We start from the raw sequence: 22,771 nt of genomic DNA, 5'->3' as shown, positions 1-22,771 counted from the left end.
AGCAAAATCAATAGTGGGTACACCCCAACCAACCCCATCCCACCTCACCCCCAACAGGAAGCCAGGAGTTTGTTGACAGACGCAATGATATCTCTAGTCATGGCAGAAAGAAGTGACACCAGCCTTTGGGCCACTATGCGTCCCAGGACTCTGGGACACTGGTAGGCTAGAGTGGCCTCCTTGGGAGCAGAAGCCAGTCTGGGAGTCCTGTCCTCCAGGAGTCACACGGGAGGAGCCATCACTGAGCAGGGTGGGTTCTGAGGCCCAACCACCCTTTAGAGGGAGGGTCTGCTGGAGACCCTGCAGGGGGTGTCCCTGGTGTCAGGGAACGGAGTGACCACGTTAAGTCATGGCAGGACAAGGCAGAAACTCTGGTAACACCATCACAAGTGACGGCCCTCCAGAGCAGGCAGTGTCTCTGGTGATGACATCACAGCGTTGGGACGGAGCCTCAGTGGCTGCCAACAACCTACAGTCAGATCATCATCTCGGTGGAGACTTCTGCAGTTGGGGTTGCCTCCCCAGTGAGACAATCCCTTAGACAACTCCTCAGGTCAGGGCACCTTCTTGGGTGACCCCAGGGTTGCCATGGATCCAGGGCCTGCCCTGCCTTCTCATGACCTGGCATGGAGGCATCTTAGAGCGTGACCCCAGAACAGGCAGAGTCCAGAGGTGAGATCGCAGAAGGGCCCTCATCCCGGAGGTGTCCCCAAAGCGGGCTGCCCTCCCTGGTGGTGCCATTACATGAAGAGGCACAGTCCTTCTGATCATGTCATAGGGCAAGGCACCTTCTCTGAAGATGGTGTCACAGGAAAGAGGCAGAGTCCCTGTGACAGTGTCCTGGAAAGGTCTTACTTGTAGGGAGGACACAGTTGGCAAGGCCTCTCCCCTGTGATGTGTCCTAGGAAGATGGCTTTGTCTGTAGTGACAACATCATAGACAGAGACATCTTCTCTGGAAGGAAATATTTTTCTGGTGTTGATGATGTCAAAAGAGGCCTTTCGGTGCCAGAGATGACATCATCAGGGTGAGATGTGTCTCTGCAGTGACATTCACAGGAAGGAATCTTTGTTTCTAGGGATGATGTCATAGGACAAGGCATTGTCTCTGCTGTGACATCACAGGGAGAAAGTCTGTGATGACTTCATGGAACAGAGACATGGCCTCTAGCGATGACCTCAGGGGTGGGCCTGTTCCTCTGTGATGGATTCTTGGGAAGAAGGTGTTGTCCCTGTGATGACATCACAGAACACAGACATTTTCACTAGTGATGACTTCACGGGCAGGGCTCTTCCTCTGTGATAACGTCATGGGAAAGAGGCCTTGCCTCAAACAGTGACATAGCAGGAGGGATCTACCATGACATCCCAGAAGGAGGTTTCATCTCCGGTGACGAGTTCATCCAAAGCAGCGTCCTCGGAGGCTGCCCCCCACCCCCGCCCCGTCCCGCGCACGGGCTGCTCCCGGGTCCCAGGCCCCTCGAGTGTGTTGGGGATCCCGGCTGGGGTGGGGGCCTGCGAGGCCGCAGCCCGCCAGCCCCCGGGCCTGGCCTCAGACCGTCACCTCGTTCTTGCTGGCGGTGCGCAGGTGCTGCGGCAGGTGGTGGCCGGGGATGAACTGCAGCTGCTCCAGCGTGCCCTGGCGCTGGAAGGGCGGCCTGCGCGCCAGCGTGCCCCCGCCCCCGCCGGCGTCCGACATCCAGGCGGGCTGCGGGGAGCCGTGCAGGCCGTGGTGGTGATGCGCGTGCAGGCCAGGCGGCGGGGGCAGCCCGTGCAGCGGCGTGGGCGGTCCCCCGGGTCCCAGCAGCAGGTTGGAGTGGGACGCGGCCAGGCCGGCGCGGGCGCCGGGCTCCGGGGGCAGCGCGGGGCTTCGCGGCGGCGACAGCAGGTGCTCCCGGCTCTGGCGCAGGGCCTCGGGCGACGACAGGAGCAGGTGCTCCTGCGACACCAGGCGCGCGCGCGGCAGGGTGAATTCGTAGCGCGAGCGGCCTCCGTCGCCCAGCAGGTGCTCCTGGGACATGACCCGGCGCGGGTTGGGCGCGGGCGCCAGGCCCAGCTCCTCCGGGCCGCCCCAGGCGTCCATGCGGTAGCCGCCCCCCGTGCCGGGCCGCCGCAGCGCGTGCAGGGGCAGCGTCCCCCGGGGCATCTCTGTCAGGGGCCGGCGCTTCAGGTAGGCCTCGTCCAGATCCTTCTCAGCTGGGGGAGGGGAGAAGCCAGAGGGGTGAGTCTTCAGCCAGCCCAGAAGCTCCCCCGTCCCCTGGCTTCGGTATGTCCCACCCCCACGAGGGCCCTGGGCATCACCGGAGCGCCCTGGTCATTATTAGCCTGGGCACAGGTGGGTGAGTCCCACATTGTAATCAGTCAGAACAATCAGGCTGCCTGTGTGACCAGAATGCAGATTCCTAGGCCCTGCACAGGATGGTGCGCCGGTAGATGGAGGGACTTCGTTTCTCACCCCGCCCAAAACTTGGAGATGTCACCTCTTCGTGGGTTATGAAGTCAGTTTTGTGGATGGTGACTGGTATTTTGAAAATGAAATAGGATTTAAAAATTATCAGAATGCATCCACACAGGGGCGCCTGGCTGGCTCGGTTGGTAAAGCCTCCCAGTCTTCATCTCCTGGTCCTGAGTTTGAGCCCTATATGGGGCACAGATATCACTTGAAAAAAAATCAATTAAAAAATTAAGGAGAGTGGTGGGGGAAAGGATTTTTTAAAAATTATATAAAAAAGAAGGTATCCAGGGGTGTCTGGGGGGCTCATTCGGTTAAGCGTCTGCCTTCGGCTCAGGTCATGATCCCAGCGTCCTGGGATCGAGCCCTGCATGGCACTCCCTGTTCTCCCTCTCCCTCTGCTGCTCCCTCTGCTTGTGATCTCACTCACTCTCTCTGTCAAAGAAATAGATAAAGTAAAAAAAAAAAAAAAAAGCATCTACATAATAGGGGGAAAAGGGTGAGTACCAGTTCATAAATTTGTTATTTCAGGTATATTTGTGTTACTGACATATTAATGGATGCAGTGACGGTACCTACGGTTTGTTTTAAAATAATCCAGCAAAGGGGTGCCAGAGTGGCACAGTGGGTTGAGCGTCCAACTGTTGGTTTCCACTCAGATCCTGTGGGACTGGTTTCCACCCACTCCTGTGGGACTGAGCCCTGCCCGCGTGGACTCCACGCTGAGCTTGGATTCAGCTTAAGATTCTCTCTCCCTCTCCCTCTGCTCCTCTCCACTCTCCCTCTCTTTCTTTCTCTCTGTCTCTAAATAAACAAATCTTTAAAAAAAAATAAAAGTAAAAAAAATGAAATAATCCACAAAAAACTGTGGTAAAGGGAGTATAGATTAACAAAATGTTGCTCATTTTAAGCTGAGTGATGGGAACATGGGGATTCATTTTACAATTTCCTCTAATGCTGGGTATGTTTGAAAATGTTCATAATAACAAATTTCAAATTTTTCCTGTAACTAAAAAATATGCATAGATATATGTGTCTCATGGGTCATAGCATAAAAAGTATTTCTTAATGGGGCTCTCAGTTTAAAATGTTTGAAGGCTACTCCCACTGACCAAAAATGTCCGGAGTCACAAGCATGTGACCCAGGTTGGGCCAGTACACTCCAGACCTGGGATTTTTGCTGGAATCATTGGGAAGAATGCTTTTCTGCTGGCAGAATGGCACCCTGAAATTCCTCACGTCAGTCTTTGCCACCGCTAAGGAAGAATCTGTCTGAAAATGAAGCCAGCCCATCATTTAGTATAGCTGAGAGAAATAGAATCCTGGAGACAGCTTTTGAATTCCTGGATCTAGCCATACCTGAAGCTCATAGAGACTTTCCATTATCCAGCTAATGTAGTCATCCTTTTTTTTTTTTTTTTTTTTTTTTTTTTTTTGGTTTTGTTTTGTTTTTGTTTATTGTAAGTACAGGTCCTGATGAATACAGTAGCTCTTAGGAGGGCATGAATCTGCATTTTGAAAAAACACCTTCAGCGTCAGTTGGGCGGCTCTGAACCCAGGTCCTGGCTCTTCACCCTGCCCCATTGCCTGTGCCCTTCCCCTTCCTGGCACTCACCCAGTCTCTTGAGGGAGGAGTAGCGGTTGAGTTCGGATTTCACAGCGGCCTCGTAGGACGGGGGCAGATGCGAGAGGTTGTGGAAGGACCGTGAGCAGGAGAGTGTGGAGTAGTGCAAGGAGGGGCTGGGTGGTGGAGCGGCGCGCCAGTCTGGGGCAGAGGGGCGTGGCCAGGGTCAGTCCAGCCCCTCCTCCCTCAGACCCCGCAGTTCCAGCCCCCAGCCCCTTAGGGAGTGGAAACCAGGGATTCCAGCCCCTCAGAGCCCCAGCAGTCCAGCCCTGTACTCATTCTCCCGCCGCAGGAGACAGGCTCATAGCTGGGGAAGCAGGTCAGGGCACAGGAAGAGAGGCAACCAGCACCTGCTCAGCACGTGCTATGGGCCTGGCCCCAGGCTGGAGGGGCAGTCCACTCCGTGCATCATCCCACCAACCCAGGTGGGAGAGACATAACCACTTCTGGTGTCCCAACTGGGAAACCAAGGCTAGCTTGGTTACCTGGCTAGACTGGGAGGTCAAGGCTCACAGGGTCTCACGCCTGCTCTGCTGTGGGCCCCCAGCTCAGGCTCAATTTAAGGCAGGAGAGGAAAGGAGCCTTGTCCTCCCCACAGCCCAGCCCCTGTCCGTACCCATCGTGGCAGCATGGTGCTTGGGGCTGTTGACGTTGAGGTGCAGGTAATTGTGGTGCAGATTATCTGTGGGGACCAAGAAGGGAAGTGGTGTCACTGCTGTCACCTGCCCCCCGCTGGCACTGCTGTCCTGGTCTTGTGGAAGGATTTCCACTCATGTCCACTCGGTCCCTGGCTCTGATTCCCTCCCACGTCCTGAATCTCTGCTCTGACCTGCCTTTCCCTCCTGTATCATTAAATCAGCCTTCTGGCCATCTAGCCAACGCCATCTTCAAGATCAGCCCCCCAGGGTTGTATTCCCAACACCCACACCTGCTGTTGCAAACTCTTTCCATGTCTGTCTCTCACCCACAGGACAAAACTGAAGCCAGGAGGGGCACCTGGGTGGCTCAGTGGGTTAAGCCGCTGCCTTCAGCTCAGGTCATGATTCCAGAGTCCTGGGATCGAGTCCCATATCAGGCTTTCCCTGCTCTGCAGGAGCCTGCTTCTCCCTCCTCCTCTGCCTCTCCCCCTGCTTGTGCTCTCTCTCTCTCTCTCTGTGTGTGAAATAAATAAATAAAATCTTGGGGCGCCTGGGTGGCTCAGTGGGTTAAAGCCTCTGCCTTCGGCTCAGGTCATGATCCCAGAGTCCTGAGCCCCACATCGGGCTCTCTGCTCAGCGGGGAGCCTGCTTCCTCCTCTCTCTCTCTTCTGACTCTCTGCCTACTTGTGATCTCTGTCTGTCAAATAAAAAAAAAAAATCTTAAATAAATAAATAAATAAATAAAATCTTAAAAAAAAAAAAAATTGAAGCCAGGAATTACTTGGCTTAGATTGGCCTCAGCTGATGCCTTGCCTGAAGGAGCCTAGCTCAGTCCTGTCACCGGGCCTTTGCACATGCTGTTATGATATTTTCTCTGCCTTGAATTCCTTCCTCTCCTTCTTTGCCTGAAGAACTCCTACTCATACCTCAAGATCCACCTCAAATGTCTTCTCCTTTTTACTACTATTCAAACCCACCTCTTCCCCTCCATTTCTGACCCCAGTTCAGGCCTTGTCCTGTACAGCCTGGAGTACTATCCAGCCTCTTCCTCTCATCTCTTCCCTTTCACATGGATTCCAGAAAAATCATTCTTCCACTCACTGCTCTAAGCTCCACGGTGGCTTCCCACTGCCATCAGGACAAAGGCAGAGCTCTTCAGCCCAGCCTGGTGCTCAGGTCCTTCCCGACACCCTCTCCCTGACCCAGCAAACTCTGCTGCAGCGGCCCAGAGCTCCGTTGACCCAAGTAACCCCCTCACCCTCCAGGCCACTACTCAAACAGCATTGCCTGTGAGAAGTCTTCCTCCTCCTCTAACCCACTAGAGCTCCCTGGACTTCTCCACTGATGAGCTCATCATAAAATATAAGAGTAACACTAACAACTGCTCATATCTATATGGCGCTTTTTCTGTGGGAGGCATTGCTCTCAGCCTTCGGTCATTAGTTCCTTTGACCTTCACAATAACCCTGTGAGGTGAGCGCTGTCGCGCTCCTGGTTTTATGGGTGAGGACACTGAGGCCCAGACAAGTGAAATGGTTTGCCCCAGGTCAGCAGTGGCAGAGTTAGGATTCAAACCCAGGCTGACTGGTTCGGGACACATTCTAATTCAATTGTTAGGAACTTTGTGACTTTCGCTGTTGGGAGCTCAGACACGGACTTTCTCAAGTGCAGGGGCTGCGAATGTCGAAATTTAAATCTCTGCGGCGTCCATGACACCCACCCATGATGGTTCTGAGATGGCAGAGGCCGGTGGATGGGACTGGGGGCGGGCCTGGGCCGCGGGAAGCGGGGCTATCCGGGAGGGTGGGGCTACAGTGCTGGAGGCGGGGCCTGGGCCGCGGGAGGTGCCGTGGAGGGCGGGGCTCCAGGACTGGTGGGCGCGGCCAGAGGCAGCTGTGGCGGCCCGGACTCCCAGGTTCCACTCACCGAGATTGGAGGGCTTTACGGTGTTGTAGAGGTTCTTGGGCGTCCTTGGGGGAATGCTGTCGGGGCCTCCGACCCCTGGGGTCAAGGAGCTGCTTCGTGCCCGGTCCGGGCGGGTTCCGGGCCCCGCCTGATGCCTCAAAATGTCCACCAGAGCCCTAGAGGGGCAGAGCGACGGTTAGCAGCGGCCTGGGGACGGGGATGGGGCAGGCAGAGGGAGCGCCCAGGCTTCCCATCTCTCCCTGTTCTGCCCTCTGCGGGAGTCAGTCCGGCCCGGCTCCTCGCCGGTAGCCGCACGCATCGCTAATGTCAGTCTGAGCGCCGCCCGCCCCAAATGCTCCTCCGACCGCGTTTCTTGCTTGAAGCAGCCCCTGCCTCAATTCATGTGGACCCAACCCCTCTGTGGCGCTTCCCACACCGTGCCTCCCCCCCGCCGCCCCCCTGCTCCCTGAGCCTGGGACCTCACTCCTGTTCCTTTACAGTCGTCCCATGGCGGTAAAGTACGCCCCAGTCGTCCAGTTATACGACCGAAAACATTACAATCATCCCGGACTCCTGTGTTCTTTCTTTCATGCCCCTCAGCAATCCTGCAGATTCGACCTCTACAATAAATACCCGGCAGACCACTTCTCACCGCCGGTGCTGCTCCCGGTACCTGCTCTCACCCGGCTCATTGCTAGTGTCCTGACCGGTCTCCCGCGCCCCCCCTTGTCCCCTGCAGTCCGGCCGCACACACGCAGCGCGGGGACTCTTGCAATGACCAGACGGTTTCACGCCGCGGAACTCAGGGCCCCCGAGAAGCTCCCCCATCACTCTCAGAATAAACCTGCTCCGTGCCCTCTGCTCTGTGGCTTCATGGGCCCCTTCCCTGTCCTGCAAGTACTCCCACCAGGGCCCTGGCACGCGCTGTTCCGTCCGCCAGGAGTGCCCTTCCCACAGATCCCTGAGGAGTTGCTCCTTCCCTTCAGGCCTCTGCTGACCACTTCGCATAAAGCAACACCCTCGGGCTCACTCTCTACCTGTTACGCTGCTTTCTTTTCTTCACAACGGTTATCAACACCTAAAATTATATTGCATATGTGGTTGCTTGCTTACTCCGTCCGCCACTAACGTTTAATGATAATGGCAGCCAACAGTTACTGAGGGCTCGCCATGTGCCAGGACTCCACACGAATCAATTCAGTTAATCCTCGCTACAGTCTGAATGGATGGGGAACAGTTCTTAGGCCCATTGTACAAGCAAACGGAGGGACAGGCCCAGGGTCGCACAGCTCGCAGGCAGCAGACCCGGGGTTGGAAGTCGGGTTCACCCAGCAGAGCAGGGACCTTGTCTTGATCACTGCTGTATCCCCAGCTCCTGACCCACAGAAAGTCCTCAAAAAATAATCTGTTGGATGAATGAAGGCCTGAGCCTCACCTGTCCCTCCGCAGCCAGGCGCGTTCTGTCGCATCTATTCTTAGTGCCCGCCCATCTCCCAAGGCTCCAGTGGCGACTCCCAGGCTCCTGGTGGCCTCCTTGGTCTCTGAACAGGCCTGTAGCCACGCCCTCTCCAGGTGGCTCCACATCTCATCGCCCAGGCCCCGCCCCCAGACCCCATGAGGCTAGGGCCTCAGCGCTCACATACCTGGGCACGTTGATCTCCCGATGCGCCCTGGGCGCACGGGACGCCTTGCTGAAGGCCACTTTGGCGCCGACGCCCACCGCCAGGGCGAAGCTGATGACCCCACACACCACGTAGGCCGTGCTGCCCCCGGGGCCCTCGCCCCCGCGCCCCGCTGCGCCCCCCGCCCGGCCCCCTTCCAGCCACCCGGCCTGGCCGGGACCGGGCCCCCCTCCCGCACCCCCAGCACCCCCGACGCCCCCGGCCAGCGGCGGCGGCGTGGTGGCCCAGCGCGGCGTGTCGTAGTTGGAGCAGGAGGCCTGCGCCAGGCGCATGTGGCGATGCTCGCAGCAGAAGCGGTAGTGGCAGGTGCCGCAGCAGAAGCGGTAGGAGCCCGTGCTGCAGTTGAAAGTGGCGTCGTACTGGCCCATGACGTCGTAATATCCATGGCAGAGCTCGGCGGGAGGGGGAGCCCGCGCCGCCGCGCCTGTCCCGCTCGCGGGGCTGGTCCTGGTGCCGTTGGCGCCCGGGCCCGCAGTGGCCCCGCCGCCGGTCAGCGCCCCGGTCAGGCGCCGCAGGTGCGCCAGCAGGGCGGGCAGTGGGCCCGGCGGCTCGGCGCTTGTGCCGTTGGATGGGCGCGCCCCGGCCTCGCGGGCGGTCGAGGCCAGGAGCAGGAGGGTCCCGAGGAGCAGGAGGGACGGCATGGGGCCTCCAGGCTGGGGGGAGAAGCAAGGCGGGAGCGGGGGCGCGAGAGAGACGGCCGGAGGTGCAAGATGTGGGGAATGGGTGGCCGGGCAGGGTGAGGCAGGTGGGCCAAGGGGAGGTGGAAGGATGGAGGAAGACAAGCATTAGGAGAGCGAAAGGATGGATGGACGGAGCGGGCGATGCATGAGCCCAAGGTGAGCAGCCCCACAGGGCGGTGGAGGGCATCCGTGGTGGGGACGGAGATATGCCCAGACGCCGCCGGGGAGGATGGAAATGGTAACGCGCAGACGGGGAAAGGATCACAGTGAGCCATGAGGGCAGGAGCAGAGATTGGGGAGGTGGTCGGAGATAGCAGAGGGGTGAGCGGAAATAAAGACGGACGAACACCAGAAGCAAGGTGTGATGAGGGAAGAAGCAAGCATGCAGGGGAGTGAAGGAGGGAGGGCAAGGGCGGAGGGGGCGGAGAGAGCGGCGGCCGTGGGAGATTGGGGGAGGAGGAGCGGTGAGGGCGGTGGGGTGGGTCGGTGCGGGTGGGGGAGGGAATGCAGACAGAAGTGCGGTGGATCAGATGGGGAAGGAGAGAGGGAGGGGGGGTGAGGGGAGAGAGAGAGAGAGATCGGAGTTGAGAATCTGAGTTTATAGACCAGGCCCGTGGACCCAGGTGGTGCGGCCACTAGGTGCCAGGAGAATTCGCATTCTCCACATGCGGACAGCGTAAGATGCCTCTGGACATTGCCAAATGTCCCCCTGGGGCCATAACTGAGCCCGACTGAGAGTGGCTGGCTTAGACCCCGTCCTCAGCCGCCCCAAAGGCTGATTTCTCTTCCATTTAGGTCGGGTAGTCCAGGGGTCTCAAGCGTCTGTCTCTCTGCGTCTTCCTTCCTCCCTCATTTGCCCTGTCTCTGTGTCTCTCTCACACAGAGACACGCACACGGAGGCTCACGCAGAGACACACGCACACAGAGACGTTCTCCCAGTTGCAGGCCCGAAGCGTCTCGGCCACCGCGGGAGAGGCAGGGTGGCAGAACGCCACCGTGTGCCAGCTGCCTGACACTGCAAGGCTCTTACCTAAAATTCCCGTGCCTCAGTTTCCCCAGGTGTAAAATGGGAGTAAGGATGGTTCTCAGAGGGCGGTTACGAGGATGAGCAGGGTTAACCTGTGGAAGGAGTCCGGAGCAGCCGGGCCTGTCGCCAGGAGGCGGACTGTGCACGCGAGCGCACAGGTGTTTGCCGCCGCGGCTGCTGGCGGAGCGCAGGACCAACTGGGAGGCGGAGCGGACGGCGGGGGGCGGGGCACGGGGCAGAGGGGGCGGGTCTGCCCCACCCGCCCCCGCACAGAGGCCGCCCGCCGCGCGGACTGAGCCCCGAGGAGACCGCGGAGACTGACCCACGCCTCCACGGGTCTCAGGGTCCAGCGGCGGGAGAGGACCAGTGCGCAGACAGAAGCCCGTGTGAGGCGCGGGGGACACTGCCGTGAAGTGTATTAAGAAATCCTGAAGAAGTCACGGCTCAAGGAAAGCGGCGCAAGGGGATGGGAGGGTGGGTAGGACTAATCCAGTAAGCGTCACGGGGTAGTACTGTCATGTGCTCCTTTCCATTGAGCGCCTCTGTGTCGGGGGACCACACCATTACCCCCACAAGTCGCAGGGACTGGCGTGGAGAGAGGGTCCTGGGAGCTGAGGCTCCCCACGCGCAGCTGGCTCCCCTCCCGCCTGGGGCCTCAACTCTCCCTTTAGCTCCGGCTCGGCCCCTCCCCTGCACTCTGGGCTAGAACCCGTCACTCCTGGGGCGCCTGGGTGGCTCAGTGGGTTAAGCCTCTGCCTTCTGCTCAGGTCATGATCCCAGGGTCCAGGGATCGAGCCCCACATGGGGCTCCCTGCTCAGTGGAGAGCCTGCTTCCTCCTCTCTCTCTGCCTGCCTCTCTGCCTACTTGTGATCTCTCTCTGTCAAATAATTAAAATCTTAAAAAAAAAAAAAATAGAACCCGTCACCCCAGGTGTTTCATAGGCATCTTAGAAGCGGCTTAGCCCACACTGTGGACAGCCATCTGGTGGTTCCTCAAAAGTCAAACAGTTATCACATGACCCGGCAATTCCACTCCTAAGAACTGGAAACGTGCGTTCACACAAAAACTTCCGCACGAATGTTCATAGCAACACTGTTCGTAATATCCCCAAAGGCCACCCAGATGGCCTTCAACGGAGGAACAGATAAGCCAATGTGGTCTGTCCAGAGAAGGAAACGTTACTCCACCTTAAAGGAGCCCTGGTACGCTGCCTCGTGGGTGAGCCTCTAAACATCAGGGGAAGGAAGCCGGACACAAGAGGTCACATACGGTGTGATCCCGTGTATCTCAGATGTCCACAGTAGGAAAAGCCATAAAGCCAGACAGCAGATTAGCGGCTGCCTGGGGCTGGGGGTCGGGAAGAGTGGGGAGGGACTGCTTTGGGGGGATGAAGATATTCTACCTGAGATAGTGGTGATGAATGTCCTAGGTATCATTGAACTGAACCCTTAAAACAGTTTAAAAATAGCTGAAATGGTACATTTTAAGTTAGGTGTATTTTACCACAATTTTAGGAAACAAACAAAAAAACACCAACATAGGTCAGATGACATCAAGCCCTCCTCTGCTGAAACCGCCCACTGCTTTCCTGCCACGCCTGCGATAACATGGGAAGCCTTCTCCCTTTCCTGTCCCTTCATGCCTTTCCCAAGCCCAAGGGAGTCCCTTCTTCCTGACTGCACCTGCGGCTCCTTTCGCCTGGGCCCTCCCTTTGCTGCACATACCGGTCTATGCCCCCCTCCTTCCTTCAGGTGTCCCTCACAGGTCATCTCACTGAGCCTTCTCTGTCCTGTCTAAAGCAGGGGTGCCTGGGTGGCTCAGTCGTTAAGCGTCTGCCTTCGGCTCAGGTCGTGATCCCAGGGTCCTGGGATCGAGCCTCGCATCGAGCCCCGCATCGAGCCCCGCATCGTGCTCTCCACTCAGTGGGAAGCCTGCTTCTCCCTCTCCCACTCCCCCTGCTTGTGTTCCCTCTCTCGCTGTGTCTCTATCAAATAAATAAATAAATAAAATCTTAAAAAAAAAAAAAAGAAATGCAAGCTGAAAATTAAAAAAATAAATAAAGCAGGACTTCCAGCCGCTCTGGTCCCCATGCCTGCTTTCTGTCTTGTCATAGCTCGCATCTCTACTTCCCACGTTATATGTGTCGGGACTTATTGTCTGTCTCTCCCACTAGATCATCAGCCCCACAACAGTGGACTGTTTTGTCTGCTGGTTCCCCGTAGGGCCCACAGCACCCAGCACTGGTGCCGGACCCAGGAGGTGTTCCGTAAACATTTACTGCACGGCTGAATGTTGAAAGGAAGTGTGAGAGGTGGGACTGCTCTCTCTCCCTCTTTGTACTTCTCTCTCTCTCAAATACACACACACTTCAGATGAAAACACTGAGGTTCCAAGAGGTCCCATCATTTGCCCAAGGCCTACAGCACCCAAGCATTGGAGCTGGGCTCTAAACTCAGGTCTCAGGGCACTGCCACCTGTAGAACCTTTATCCCATGCAGAGAAACGTGGGTTGACATGCATACAGACACACACCTTTCATCAGTGAATCCACATGCATGCAGTGATGTGGATTTCTTCATTCACTGAGGGCTGCCACATACGGTTGGGCAGGTTGGGCACTGCGCAAGATCTGGTTGAGAGGCTGGAATCCAGCCAGGCTCTCCTCCTTAAGGCGTACTGGTGGGACTGCATCCATCTGGGGGAAGGGGCACCCTTTAGAACTCACACAAGGTTGCCATCTGCCTGCCAAACCACAGACACAGGGGAGCTACGTTGGGCCAGGGGGTACCTTTGTGTCATTGGCATAAAGGCTCTGTATGGGCTAGCAGTTTGCCCACTCAGTCCCCATTCTGTGCCAAGCCTCCAGCTGAGCTCCATGGACACAGTTCTTCCCCCTGCTAACAGAGTCCCATTGTCCCCTCCAACTGCACGTGCACGCACATGCCCAGGAAGACACAACTCCACACCACGGACAACTCTGGGGAGTGGGGGCCATGGCATCCATCCCCTCAGACCCAGTGATGCACCCAGACACAGTACACACAGCACATCTACAGTGGGGGGAGTCGTGGCCTCCTGTCCCTGCCTTACACCTTCTGGAGGGAGGAGGACACACACCCGGGGACACAGTGACCTGTCTGGACACAAGGATACAGGGGGACCCATTCTTACCTTGCCTCACACAAAACAACACATTGACACACGCAGCATTGTATACACACAATAACAGAGGACACCCGCATGGTGTGCAGACACAACACACAAGGACACCCAATGTCATCCTGGTGGGCGCACCTGTAGCCTCCTCCCAACACATGCACACAGCTCCACGTGGACACACAGTTGTGCACTTCTGGGCATTTCCACCCACAGTACACAAGACCCAGACAATCTCAGACACTGCGACACATGGGGACCATACACAATTCCGGAATACAACAAGGGACCTGCCCAAGTCACCTCTATGGGGACACACAACCAGACACATGCCAGCCCACTGTCAGGCAGCCTTGCGGGTGCACACAGGGACCAGCACACCCTCACCCCGCGGTGGGGTCCGGAAGCATGCATGTGACACCCCTCACACACAGACACAGCCTTCCTGCACCCCCCAGAGGCACTCTCCTCCCCCACAGCTGGAGAGGAAAGGGGCCCTTCACCCCAATGTCCTTCCTTCCTGCAGCATGCATCCCCAGCAGCCAAGGGCCAGGGCTATGGACCCCGGCACTAGCCTAGGACCTGAGAGGTGGACAGAGGTCAGGGAAGCGGACTCGAGAAGGATTTCCAAAGCAGGCCCTGCTCGGTTCCGGGGCTCCTGGAGACCTCACAGTGCCTGCATAGTCCTGTGCCCCACACTCCACATCCTGCCAGCTGGGGATGGGGGCCGGGGCTGCGTGGGGCCAGGTGAGTAGCCTCCTTCCTGAGATGTGTGGCTGCAGAGAATGAGAGATGGAGAGGATGGGGGGAGGGACAGGGACAGGGAGAGAGTCTTGGGAGGTTGGTGGGGGGAGAGGCAGAGAAAGGAGGAGAGAGACCCAGGGAGAGGGGGACAGAGACGGGGGCAGAGACCCAGAGGGCAAGCAGGCCGGGGGGAGACAGATACTCACGGGAGGGGCACAGTCACACTCACAGGAGGACACTCACAGGAGGGGCACAGGCACTTGGGAAGTGGGATACAGAGATTGAGAAGCCAAGAGAGAATGAGAAAGAGAGAGGAGAGAGAGAATGGGGGAGGACAGAAACCCACAGAAGAGTAAGACCCAGAAAGAGAAGACCTGGCCTCGGGAAACTGGGGGCTGGAGGGGTTTGCAGGTGGCAGCAGAGGGGGCTGAGGGTACGCGGTGGGCATTGACACATAGAGAGAGGGTCTGGACACATGCAGGGTCTGGGTGGTGTGCAAAGGGAGGGGATCCAAGGCATAGCTGGGGTTGAGGGGACGGTTTGAGGTAGGGATGTGGAAAGCAGGCAAGAGGAGAAGAGGATGTGGGTTCACCGGCCACTGCAGCAGAACAGAGAGAGAAGGGGAGGGGTCCAGATGGGCAGCAGGGATCCCAGTACTGGGCACCCAGGCAGCAGGGACTCAGGGATGAGGACCCTCCACCAGGTGCATCCAGCAGCCTGCCCAGCCTTGGTCCCTGCACCCCCACTCCATCCCCAGGTCTTCCTGTGTTCTGTGCCTCTCTGACTCTGGGCGTCTCTGCATCTCCCTGCCCACCCCTCCTCCCGGACGCTGCCTCCCACCTGCCCGCAGGCCCCTCGCATCTCTGACGGGATCTGCCCTGGGTCACCGTCTTCCGAGCCTGTGTCTCTACATATCTCATCGCTTCTCTGCGTCCCTGAGTCTCTGTCCACCTCCCCAGCCCCCACGTGCTGTCCTGTTCTCTGAGTCTCAGTTTTCTGTGTCCCTTCTTCCCTTTGCCCCGTCTCTCTCTCTCTCTACATCCTGTCTCTGTGTCTCCCCCCACGCCCAACCCCCACAGCCCTATCTCTTTGCCTCTCTGTCTCTGTCTCTGTATGTCTCTTTCCCAGGTTTGCTATCTACAGATCTCTGCCCCTCTGAGTATCTCTGTGCCCCCCCCCACCCCAGACCCCAGTCTTCCTCCCTGGTCCCTCTACTCTCACTCAGGCCCGGGGTTGGAGGGGCGGGGTGGGGGGGCGCTGCAGCGGGAGCTGTGTGTTCCCAGCGCAAAATAGACTCCCGTTGCCATGGCGACGCGAGCGCGGCCTCCGAGACGCGAAGCATCAGGCTGGGGGGTGAGGAGGGGGGACACCTGGATCCGGAAGGCGGGGGCCGGGGGCGCCGATGCTTGTCCCCGGGGCTCCTGGAGGAGGGGGGAGGATGGGACTCCTAGGTTCCTGGGGAGAGGGGCTGCTGGGCGCTCTGACGCCGGGTTCCGGGGACCCGGACTTCTGGGAGGGGTCTGGGATCCCAGGATTGGCGGGGGTGGGTGGGGGGACTCAGATTCCCCAGTGGGGGGCGGGCTAGTTGGGAGCTCTGACGCCTGGGTCTATGGGGGATTCAGAGGTTGCCTTCTCAGGTCGCCAAGGTTGGGGGGGCGGGGAGCAAGGACTGCAAACCTCAAGGGGCTGAGGGGCCTTGCTGGGGGGCCTTGCCTGGGGGCTCCGTAGAGCCCGGGCCCCCAGGTCTCCGTGCGGGCTGCAGAATTCTGAGAGCCCCCATGTGGATCCCAGGCTTCTGCGTCTTAGGGGAGCAGGAAGCACTCAGGTGAAGCCGTCTGTCCTTCCCGGCCATCCATCCATCCATCCATCCATCCGCATGCCGGTCTCTTCTTCCTCCCGTCCCCTTGTCCCCAGTGCCTCAGTTTCCCCCTCCGCACCGGGGTGCGGTCGCGCTCACCTCACTTTCCGGATTCGGGACCCTTGGGGCGTCGGGGGTGGCGACGGCGTGGGGGGCCGGCCGGGGAGGCAGAGCGAGCGCGTGTCTGCGAGCCAAGCGGCTGGGCGTGTGCGCGCGCTGGTGGGGGGCGGCCGGCGGCGTGTGGGGCGTGCGACCCGGCCGGCGGCTCCCGTCGGTGCAGATGCGGCCGCGGCCAGCCTGCCTTCGCCTGGCGCCGGCTGGGAGCGAAGAGGCACCTCCCCCTCCCCACCTGCTGGGACCCCTCTTCCCCCCACCCGCGGCCCCCACTCGCCCCCGGGACACCCCCCAAGTCCACGAATGGTTCGGTCCACAGCCACATCAGTGTTTATTCTGCAAGTCCGGGTTCCACAGCCTGTGGCACTCCCTCTCCCGCCCCTCCCCACCCCGTGAAGTGGCCCGGGGCCTAGCCCCACCCCCAGCTCAGCTCAGCCAACCGCCACCCAGCTTCCAGGAGTCTTATTTGCATTTCCGGGCGCTTTGGTCCAATGGCAAGGTAGCGCTCCACCTTTCCTCCAGAGGGGGTGGTACTCCCGGTGGACTGCACCACTCTTGGGAGCCAAGGATGGGGGCGAAGCGATTCCACTGAGGTCCCGTTGACAGGAGGGTGGTCTTGGGGTGAGGAGTTCAGCGGAAGAGGGGGTTGGGGCCTTGGAAGGCGCCCAGCAGCCCGCTGTCCTGGGCAGGCTCCTTGATGATCTTCTGGATCTGTAGGGGGAAGAGGAGGATTCAGGAGGCGTCAAGAGTTCCCATCTCTGTGACCGATGTGGAGGGGCACATCTGCATTTCATATGCCTTGCCCCCTTGGCAGCAACTGGCCAAGCCAACCACTCCCTCTTCTCAAAACTTCTCCTTGGGCGCCCCTCCACCATGGCTGCCTGGGTGAGCGCCTGATCACCCGCCATCTTGGTCTGCTTTGCTGGCTTGCACCAAGGCCCTGTCCTGGAGCTTCTTGTCTATACCAGTTCCTGCTTGAGTAATCTCACCTCTCCCATCCCTCTCAACCTCCAAATCCAGCCCATGCCTTGCCCCTCAACTCCAAACTCATTGATCCAACTGCCTCTTAGACGTGGGTCCCCACCTGACCTCTCAAACTGACAATGGTCTTCCCCCAATCTGTCGACCACAGGGGCACAGACGCTCAGCCCCCTCTCTAGGGCTGCCTTCCCCCAAAGCCCCACACTGCACCCACCAGCAGGCCCCACGGTGCTTGCCTCCAGAAAAATCAGCCCAAATGCACCCCCACTGCCCCCACTTTGGTCTCCCTCCTTCCTGCCACCCCCCAACATCCATGGGCCACCCAGAACCAAACTGCAGATCTGACCATGGCCGGCTCCCTTGGGCAAAACCCTCAAATCTGTGAGAAGAGGGGGCTCAGGCTCTTCTCTGCCTCCCCTCCTCCCACGCTCACCATGTCCTGCTCGGTTCTCTGAATAAGGCCAAGTTCAGCCCACCTCCAGGCCTCTGCCCTAGCTGTTCCTTCTGCCAGGAACATGCTTTGGATGACTGGCTGCTCCTCTGACTTCTGGTCTCCGCTTCAAGGCCACCCCAGGGCCTTGAAGTTACACCCTGCGGCCAGCACCCATCTTATTCCTCACACAATCTGAACATGCCCTTCTAGCTTCTGGCCACAATGTGTAACTGACGATAGACGGGCTTTGGCTGTCGCCCCAGGACCTGCCACAGAGCCGGCCCATAGTAGGTGCTTGACAAATGCTCAATAGAACTGAACTAGGAGGAGGGAAAGGGCAGGCCTTGGGGGGCTAGGCGCCTCCTGCCACCCTCAGGGCTAGCGGTGGCGGCTGCGGGGGCTGGAGGAATGGATGGAGAAGAGGGTCGCAGGGCTCCCATCGGCGGCGCCTCTGCCAGACTCTTCGTGCCTGTCTGCCCCCCTTCCCGGGAGGCCTCCCACTCCACCCTGTGCAGCCCCCCTCTTTTGCACCCTAGCCCTCCCAGTCCCCTCGCTTGCTTTCTTGCTCTCCTGTCCTCCTGGCCCCCCGAAAAGCTTCCCTCAAGGAATGTAGAACTTTGCTCGCCTGGAGGCGGCCGCCTGCCGTGTTCCCAGATGTATTCTATCAACTGATAGGTGGTGGGTGCTGGAAAGGGAGGCGAGGGAGGTCGGGGTGCGGGGCCAGTACCTCCTTAAACCGGGGGTGGGCAGCGTCTCCCACGAGCTGCAGAATCAGCCCTTCACTGGTGGAGAGGAAGGCCCCACTCTGCCGCATCCGGGCCAGTGCCACCAGCCTGTCCACCTGGCTGGGAGAGGCAGGAGGGCTGTTGGTGCCTCGGCCGGCCCACCCGGATCCCTGGCACGCTAAGGAGGGGCCCCACTCCCCGGTTCTTCCTGGGCACCCCATCTGTACCCCATGTGCGCCCCCCCCAGCAGGATCCGCTCACTTGCGAGAGGAGCAGGCGTCCACCACCACGTGGACCTGCAGCCCGCGGTCCAGGAGGTCCAAGGCTGTGTTCTGGGGGCACAGGCAAGAACAGGGATGGGGGGGTCCGATCAGGGCAGGATGGGAGCAGCAGGCAGACAGGGGTCCTGAGTAAGGGAGCAGCAGGCAGGGGTGGGGTCCTGCCAGGACGGAGGGTTCTAGGCCAGAGAAGATGCGGTTAGTGGGAGGAGGGGTCTCACCAGGATGCAGGCGTGTGTCTCGATGCCACAGAGGAGCACAGAACGCAGCTGGGGCCGGGTGTCCAGCTCCTGCTGCACTGCGGGGACCATGCTGAAGCAAGTTTTGGCCACTGGCCGCAGGCCTCCAGCCCCCAGCTCAGGCACCGTGGGGCCCAGGCCTGCTGGATACTGCTCTGTCAGTACAGCGGGCACCCCCAGGAGCCTGGCCACCTGTACCAGAAAAAGAGACAAAGGCCTGAGCCTGAGGGAGGGGTCTGTGGGGTCAGACTCCGGGGTCTGAGGGAGGAGGGGGTTGGGGGTCTGGACTCCTGGGTCTAAGGGAGGAGGAGGCTGTGGGCCGGGACTCTTGGGTCTGAGGAAGGAGGGTCTGGGGGCCTGGACTCCTCGATCTGAGGGATGAGAGGCAGGGGGCCTGGACTCCTAGCCTGAGGGAGGAGGCCCTGGGGGCCTGGACTCCTAGTCTGAGGGAGGAGGGGCTGTACCTTGAGCATGCGGGCAGCCACAGAGACAATCTGGGGGAAGTATGCAATATGGCGGAACTTCTCCTGCATGTCGCACAGGAATAGGATGGATGATCCGGGGAGGACTCGGCCCAGGTTGGGCCCCACAGCCGCCATGTCCTGGGGATGGGCAGAGGTGCCGAGGGGGCAGGGTCAGATGGGCCAGGGGCTTCTCTGCACACCCAGCGTCCATGTACATAGACCCTTGAGGGTCCCACACGGGGCTTTGGAAACCATCGTCCTCCCACCTGCAGGCCACTGTATCTGTGGTTCCCGGTGCCTGGAATCCATTTCTTTCTTAGTGTGTCCTACTCAGCCGGGAGATCACATTCCGAAAAACCTTCTCTGACCTTGACTGCCCTGGTGCTCCCAGCCTCACTGTCCCAGGGCCCTGGGAAGCCTTCTCCTTCCTCAAGGTCACCCTCTCTCCTGCCACATCACAGGCTGCAACTGCGATCCTTGCCCAGCACTCGGGGGAGAAATTGAGGCCTGAAGGGACACATCCAAGGGCCCCCAGCAGCTAACAGCGAGCTGATTTGATTCCTGAGGACAAAAGAGCCTGGTGCCGAGTTCCTTCAGGTTGGACTCCTCCCACTCGGCCTCTGAAACTCAGTTTACCCCTATGTGCAATGCCCAGGCTGCACAACCCCTACAGGTCCTAGACAGGAAGGCGGGGGTCCCTCACAGAGGAATGTTATCCCCCATAGAAAGGAACGGAGTGCTGCTCTGTGGGACATCATGCATGAACCTCGGAATCACTGTGCTCTGGGAGAGGGGCCAGTCGCTGAAGGCCCCACACTGTGCGAGCCCATGTATATGAACTGTCCGCAGGCATCAAGCCTGAGGCAGGAAGCAGACTGGTGGCTGCCAGGGGCTGGGGGCGGGGAGCGACCAGGACTGACCCCCTGAGGCATTCAGTTTCCATCTGGGGTGATGAACACATTCTGGAACTAGGTGCTGGCCAGTTACGCAATGTCATCAGTGTTTGTAATGGCCACTTCATGCTGCGCTTAAAAATGGTGGAAATGGTAAATTTCATTACATGAACTTTAGAGGGAGAGAGAGAAGGAAGGGGCGGGGCTGGTGGAGCCGTCTGCCCAGCAGCCCTTCTTGGGGGGGTGGTCCACGGAGACCCAGAGGGGTCTCCGATTTGCCTGAGGTCTTGCAGCACTAGAGGACAGCAAGTCTCTCAGTCAGAGTGGCTTCTCTCTAGCACCTGAGGCCCTGCCTCCGCAAGTCTCAGCATGTCCCAGCCATGTCCCCAGGAGTCCTTGGGTCTTGAGAGCTTGAGCTCTCAAGAGAGAGCTTGAGTCCTTGGGTCCCCAAGTTGCTGCACAACTAGAGGGCTCTGGCCAGGCTTCCGCACACAGCTCTCATCCCCTCTGCGTTCTCACTCATTTGCTCTCCTTAATTTATCTGGGACACAGGAGACCCTGCTGGCCCAGTGGAAGGACAAAGGGTTAACATAGGGGAGGTGTGAAGGCAGGGTGGTAAGCACACACAGGTGTACGGGGTTCTCTCAAACACATCTACCGCAGAAAAATGTTTTCTATGGGCAACTATCTAAAACGTAAAAACCCATGGATGCTTACAACAGGGAGTTTTATGCTATGTGAATTTTCTCTAAGAACAAAACGGCACAGTGTCTCTCACAAAAACAGTATCACACTGAATGAGCTAATCACCTAATTACAACCATGATCAGTGCTGGGATTTCTAGGGAACCTGATCTATCTTGGTGGAGTGCAGAATTCTCGCCAAGGAAGCGGCCAGAGAGAGGGAGAGAAAACAGTCGGAAAACACAAAGTGCATTCTGCCGCTCCCCTGTCTCAGCCCGCACCCTTCCACGTGGCTGCTTCTGTCCTCAGGACTAAAAAAGGTGACCCCGCTCCTGCAAGGCGCTGAGAACCCCTCCAGCCTCGGCCAGGTTGTGTTGCCCCACCAGGACTTTTCCCCGTGGTTCCCTCCCACTGCGGTGCTCAGTCTCACTTCCACTCCCTTGAGTCTTCAGGAGGCAGGAGGGTCAAGGTCAGATCAGGGTTCTCTGGAGCAAGAAGGATTTCCCCAGCACGCTGGGAGGGGTGTGGATTGCGACAACCCCGAGGGAAGCACGTGGGGCCACATTTCTCAAAACCGGAGTTATATGAACCCTGCGACCCAGAAAACTTGATCCTGAGTGTTGGCCCCGCAGACACACATGGGAGAGGACACTAGGTTATTCACCACCAGACCTAGGTTACAAATCATGGGACTCTTCCCTGGAGCAAAGGAAGAGAAATCAATGTGAACATCTGCGGCTGAGGTCCTGCCCGCCTAAGTCACGGCCGGTACACACTACGGAATCCTCCGCAGCCAGGAAGAGCGCCAAGGAAGCTCTTTAAGTAACAGTGTGGAAAAGTGTCCAAGAGAGGTTAGCAGTGCAATGAAGCAGCACGGGACATCTGTGCCCCAATCCGGGGAGAAAAGCCAGCTGAGCCCTCCTCTCTACACCGACCACGTACTTCAGGCCGGGGAGCAGGTGTCCACCGGGTGTGAAGATTTTATTTGCACTGCTTTGTTCCTTTTGGATTTTGGACAATGTGTGAGTGGTTGTCTGGTCTAACAACTAAAATACAATATAATCTTCACGTAAGGTGAGAACCCAGCAAAACCAGTCTGTGGTGGTAAAGTTATGAATGAATGGTTATCCTTGGGTGGCGGTGAAGAAGGGAGTTCGGGTGGGGGGGGGCTTCTGGGATGTGGGGGATGTTCTACTTCTGGCTGGGTTCAAATGCTGTTTACACCAGAGTGTTTGCTGTGTATTTGTCATTTGTGTATACCTCCGTAAAAAGTTTTCAAAATATCAGATAAAACGGGGGAGGCCTCACTGTCCTCTGTGGGGCTGGACCGGAGAGGCCAGGAAGGAAAAACCAGGGCTGCAGTCCAGGTGGGCAAGGCCTGGGCTCTAGGTCAAGGAGAGAACAGAGGGATTCAGGGTCAGGTGCAAATGGCTGTGGGGGAAGGGGGAAGGAGGAAGATCTTCAGGTTTCTGGTTCATGGGTGGCAGGTCCCAGGGACTAACTGGGGACTTGGAGAGGGGAACTGGTTTGGGGAAGAAGATGAAAAATTGAGAGCGGGGAATCTATGTGTGTGCGTGGGCATATGGGGAGGTCTGGGCTGGAGACGGATCTGCGGGTGCCCTGGGGGAGTGGTGAGAAGGTACAGAACTGAGCTCTGGGTGGAGGGAGTCCAAGGCTGGAGGAGGAGGGGCAGCAGCAAGGGAGAGGTGCCGCTTAGATCCCCACGTGGCCTGGGGGGTGGGCAGCCCTGCAGCAGGGACTTCTGGCTGTGTGACCCTTTGCAAGTTTCACGCTCTGTCTGAGCCTGCAAACAGGGGTCAAAGCCACGCACCCCACGGTGATGATGCAAACCTCGGCCAGGGATGCAGACAGGGCGGGCACGACCCGTGGAGGGCTCGAGTCCCTGACCAGCCAGTTCGGCAGGACCTGGGCAGGCGTCCTCCCCTTGGGGAGAACTGGCCTGGTAAAGCCTCAGTTTCCCCACCTGCAAGGCGGGAAGATCGGTCCCCGTGCAGCGCTCGGGGCCAGGGGCCTTACCCGGAAGATGCCGGGCACCAGGGTAGCCCAGCCCTCCGCTGGAGAGGCCCGGGGGACACTCACCTCTCCGAGCCCGGACTAACGCCGTTCACCCCCTCTCGACCGGTTCCAAGGCTGCGTTACCGTTTCTTAGGTCGCCACACGTGGCCCGCCCCCG

At 58.8% G+C, this 22,771-nt stretch overlaps 2 protein-coding genes and 1 pseudogene across 4 annotated transcripts; all 3 read right to left on the bottom strand.

Moving 5' to 3' along the window:
- Positions 1-521: 521 nt before the first annotated feature.
- On the bottom strand, positions 522-1,256 carry LOC116861828 (annotated as a pseudogene).
- A 271-nt stretch (positions 1,257-1,527) lies between these two features.
- On the bottom strand, positions 1,528-16,027 carry SHISA7 (shisa family member 7). Of its 3 annotated transcripts, none has more exons than XM_032848621.1 (6): positions 15,866-16,027; positions 8,262-8,953; positions 6,640-6,794; positions 4,692-4,757; positions 4,067-4,216; positions 1,528-2,195 (listed from the first exon to the last, which is right to left on the bottom strand). In XM_032848621.1, exons 2-6 carry the CDS (start codon positions 8,939-8,941, stop codon positions 1,552-1,554), a joined length of 1,695 nt encoding a protein of 564 aa, XP_032704512.1. In that variant the 5' UTR covers positions 8,942-8,953; positions 15,866-16,027; the 3' UTR covers positions 1,528-1,551. The 3 variants fall into 3 exon arrangements, with proteins under 3 accessions (XP_032704512.1, XP_032704513.1, XP_032704514.1); XM_032848622.1 differs by lacking the exon at positions 15,866-16,027 and adding an exon at positions 12,541-12,564; XM_032848623.1 differs by lacking the exon at positions 4,692-4,757.
- Positions 16,028-16,187: 160 nt separating this feature from the next.
- ISOC2 (isochorismatase domain containing 2) lies at positions 16,188-22,745 on the bottom strand. The gene is made up of 6 exons (XM_032848701.1): positions 22,678-22,745; positions 19,001-19,138; positions 18,519-18,728; positions 18,281-18,351; positions 18,022-18,139; positions 16,188-16,591 (listed from the first exon to the last, which is right to left on the bottom strand). The coding sequence occupies exons 2-6, from the start codon at positions 19,133-19,135 to the stop codon at positions 16,511-16,513; spliced, it is 615 nt and encodes a 204-aa protein (XP_032704592.1). The 5' UTR covers positions 19,136-19,138; positions 22,678-22,745; the 3' UTR covers positions 16,188-16,510.
- Between the last annotated feature and the right edge of the window lie 26 nt (positions 22,746-22,771).

This window comes from Lontra canadensis, unplaced genomic scaffold, assembly GCF_010015895.1.
Source record: "Lontra canadensis isolate GAN:19392208 unplaced genomic scaffold, GSC_riverotter_1.0 scaffold206, whole genome shotgun sequence".
In the NCBI taxonomy this organism is placed as follows: Eukaryota; Metazoa; Chordata; class Mammalia; order Carnivora; family Mustelidae; genus Lontra; species Lontra canadensis.
The sequence above is the reverse complement of the archived record's forward strand: the minus strand, read 5'-3'. Positions and strand labels throughout refer to the sequence as shown.

Bases quoted from the DNA above. Each gene is read 5' to 3' on its own strand.
- SHISA7 (XM_032848621.1), bottom strand. From the start codon at position 8,941: ATGCCGTCCCTCCTGCTCCTCGGGACCCTCCTGCTCCTGGCCTCGACC. The intron at 4,217-4,691 runs GTACGGACAGGG...CCTCTGCCCCAG, and splicing joins GCACCATGCTGCCACGATGG to ACTGGCGCGCCGCTCCACCA. The intron at 2,196-4,066 runs GTGAGTGCCAGG...CCCCTCCCCCAG, and splicing joins CTCCTCCCTCAAGAGACTGG to CTGAGAAGGATCTGGACGAG.
- ISOC2 (XM_032848701.1), bottom strand. From the start codon at position 19,135: ATGGCGGCTGTGGGGCCCAACCTGGGCCGAGTCCTCCCCGGATCATCC. The intron at 18,140-18,280 runs GTGAGCGGATCC...TGCCTCTCCCAG, and splicing joins GACGCCTGCTCCTCTCGCAA to CCAGGTGGACAGGCTGGTGG. The intron at 16,592-18,021 runs GTACTGGCCCCG...TTCCCCCTACAG, and splicing joins CCCACCCCCGGTTTAAGGAG to ATCCAGAAGATCATCAAGGA.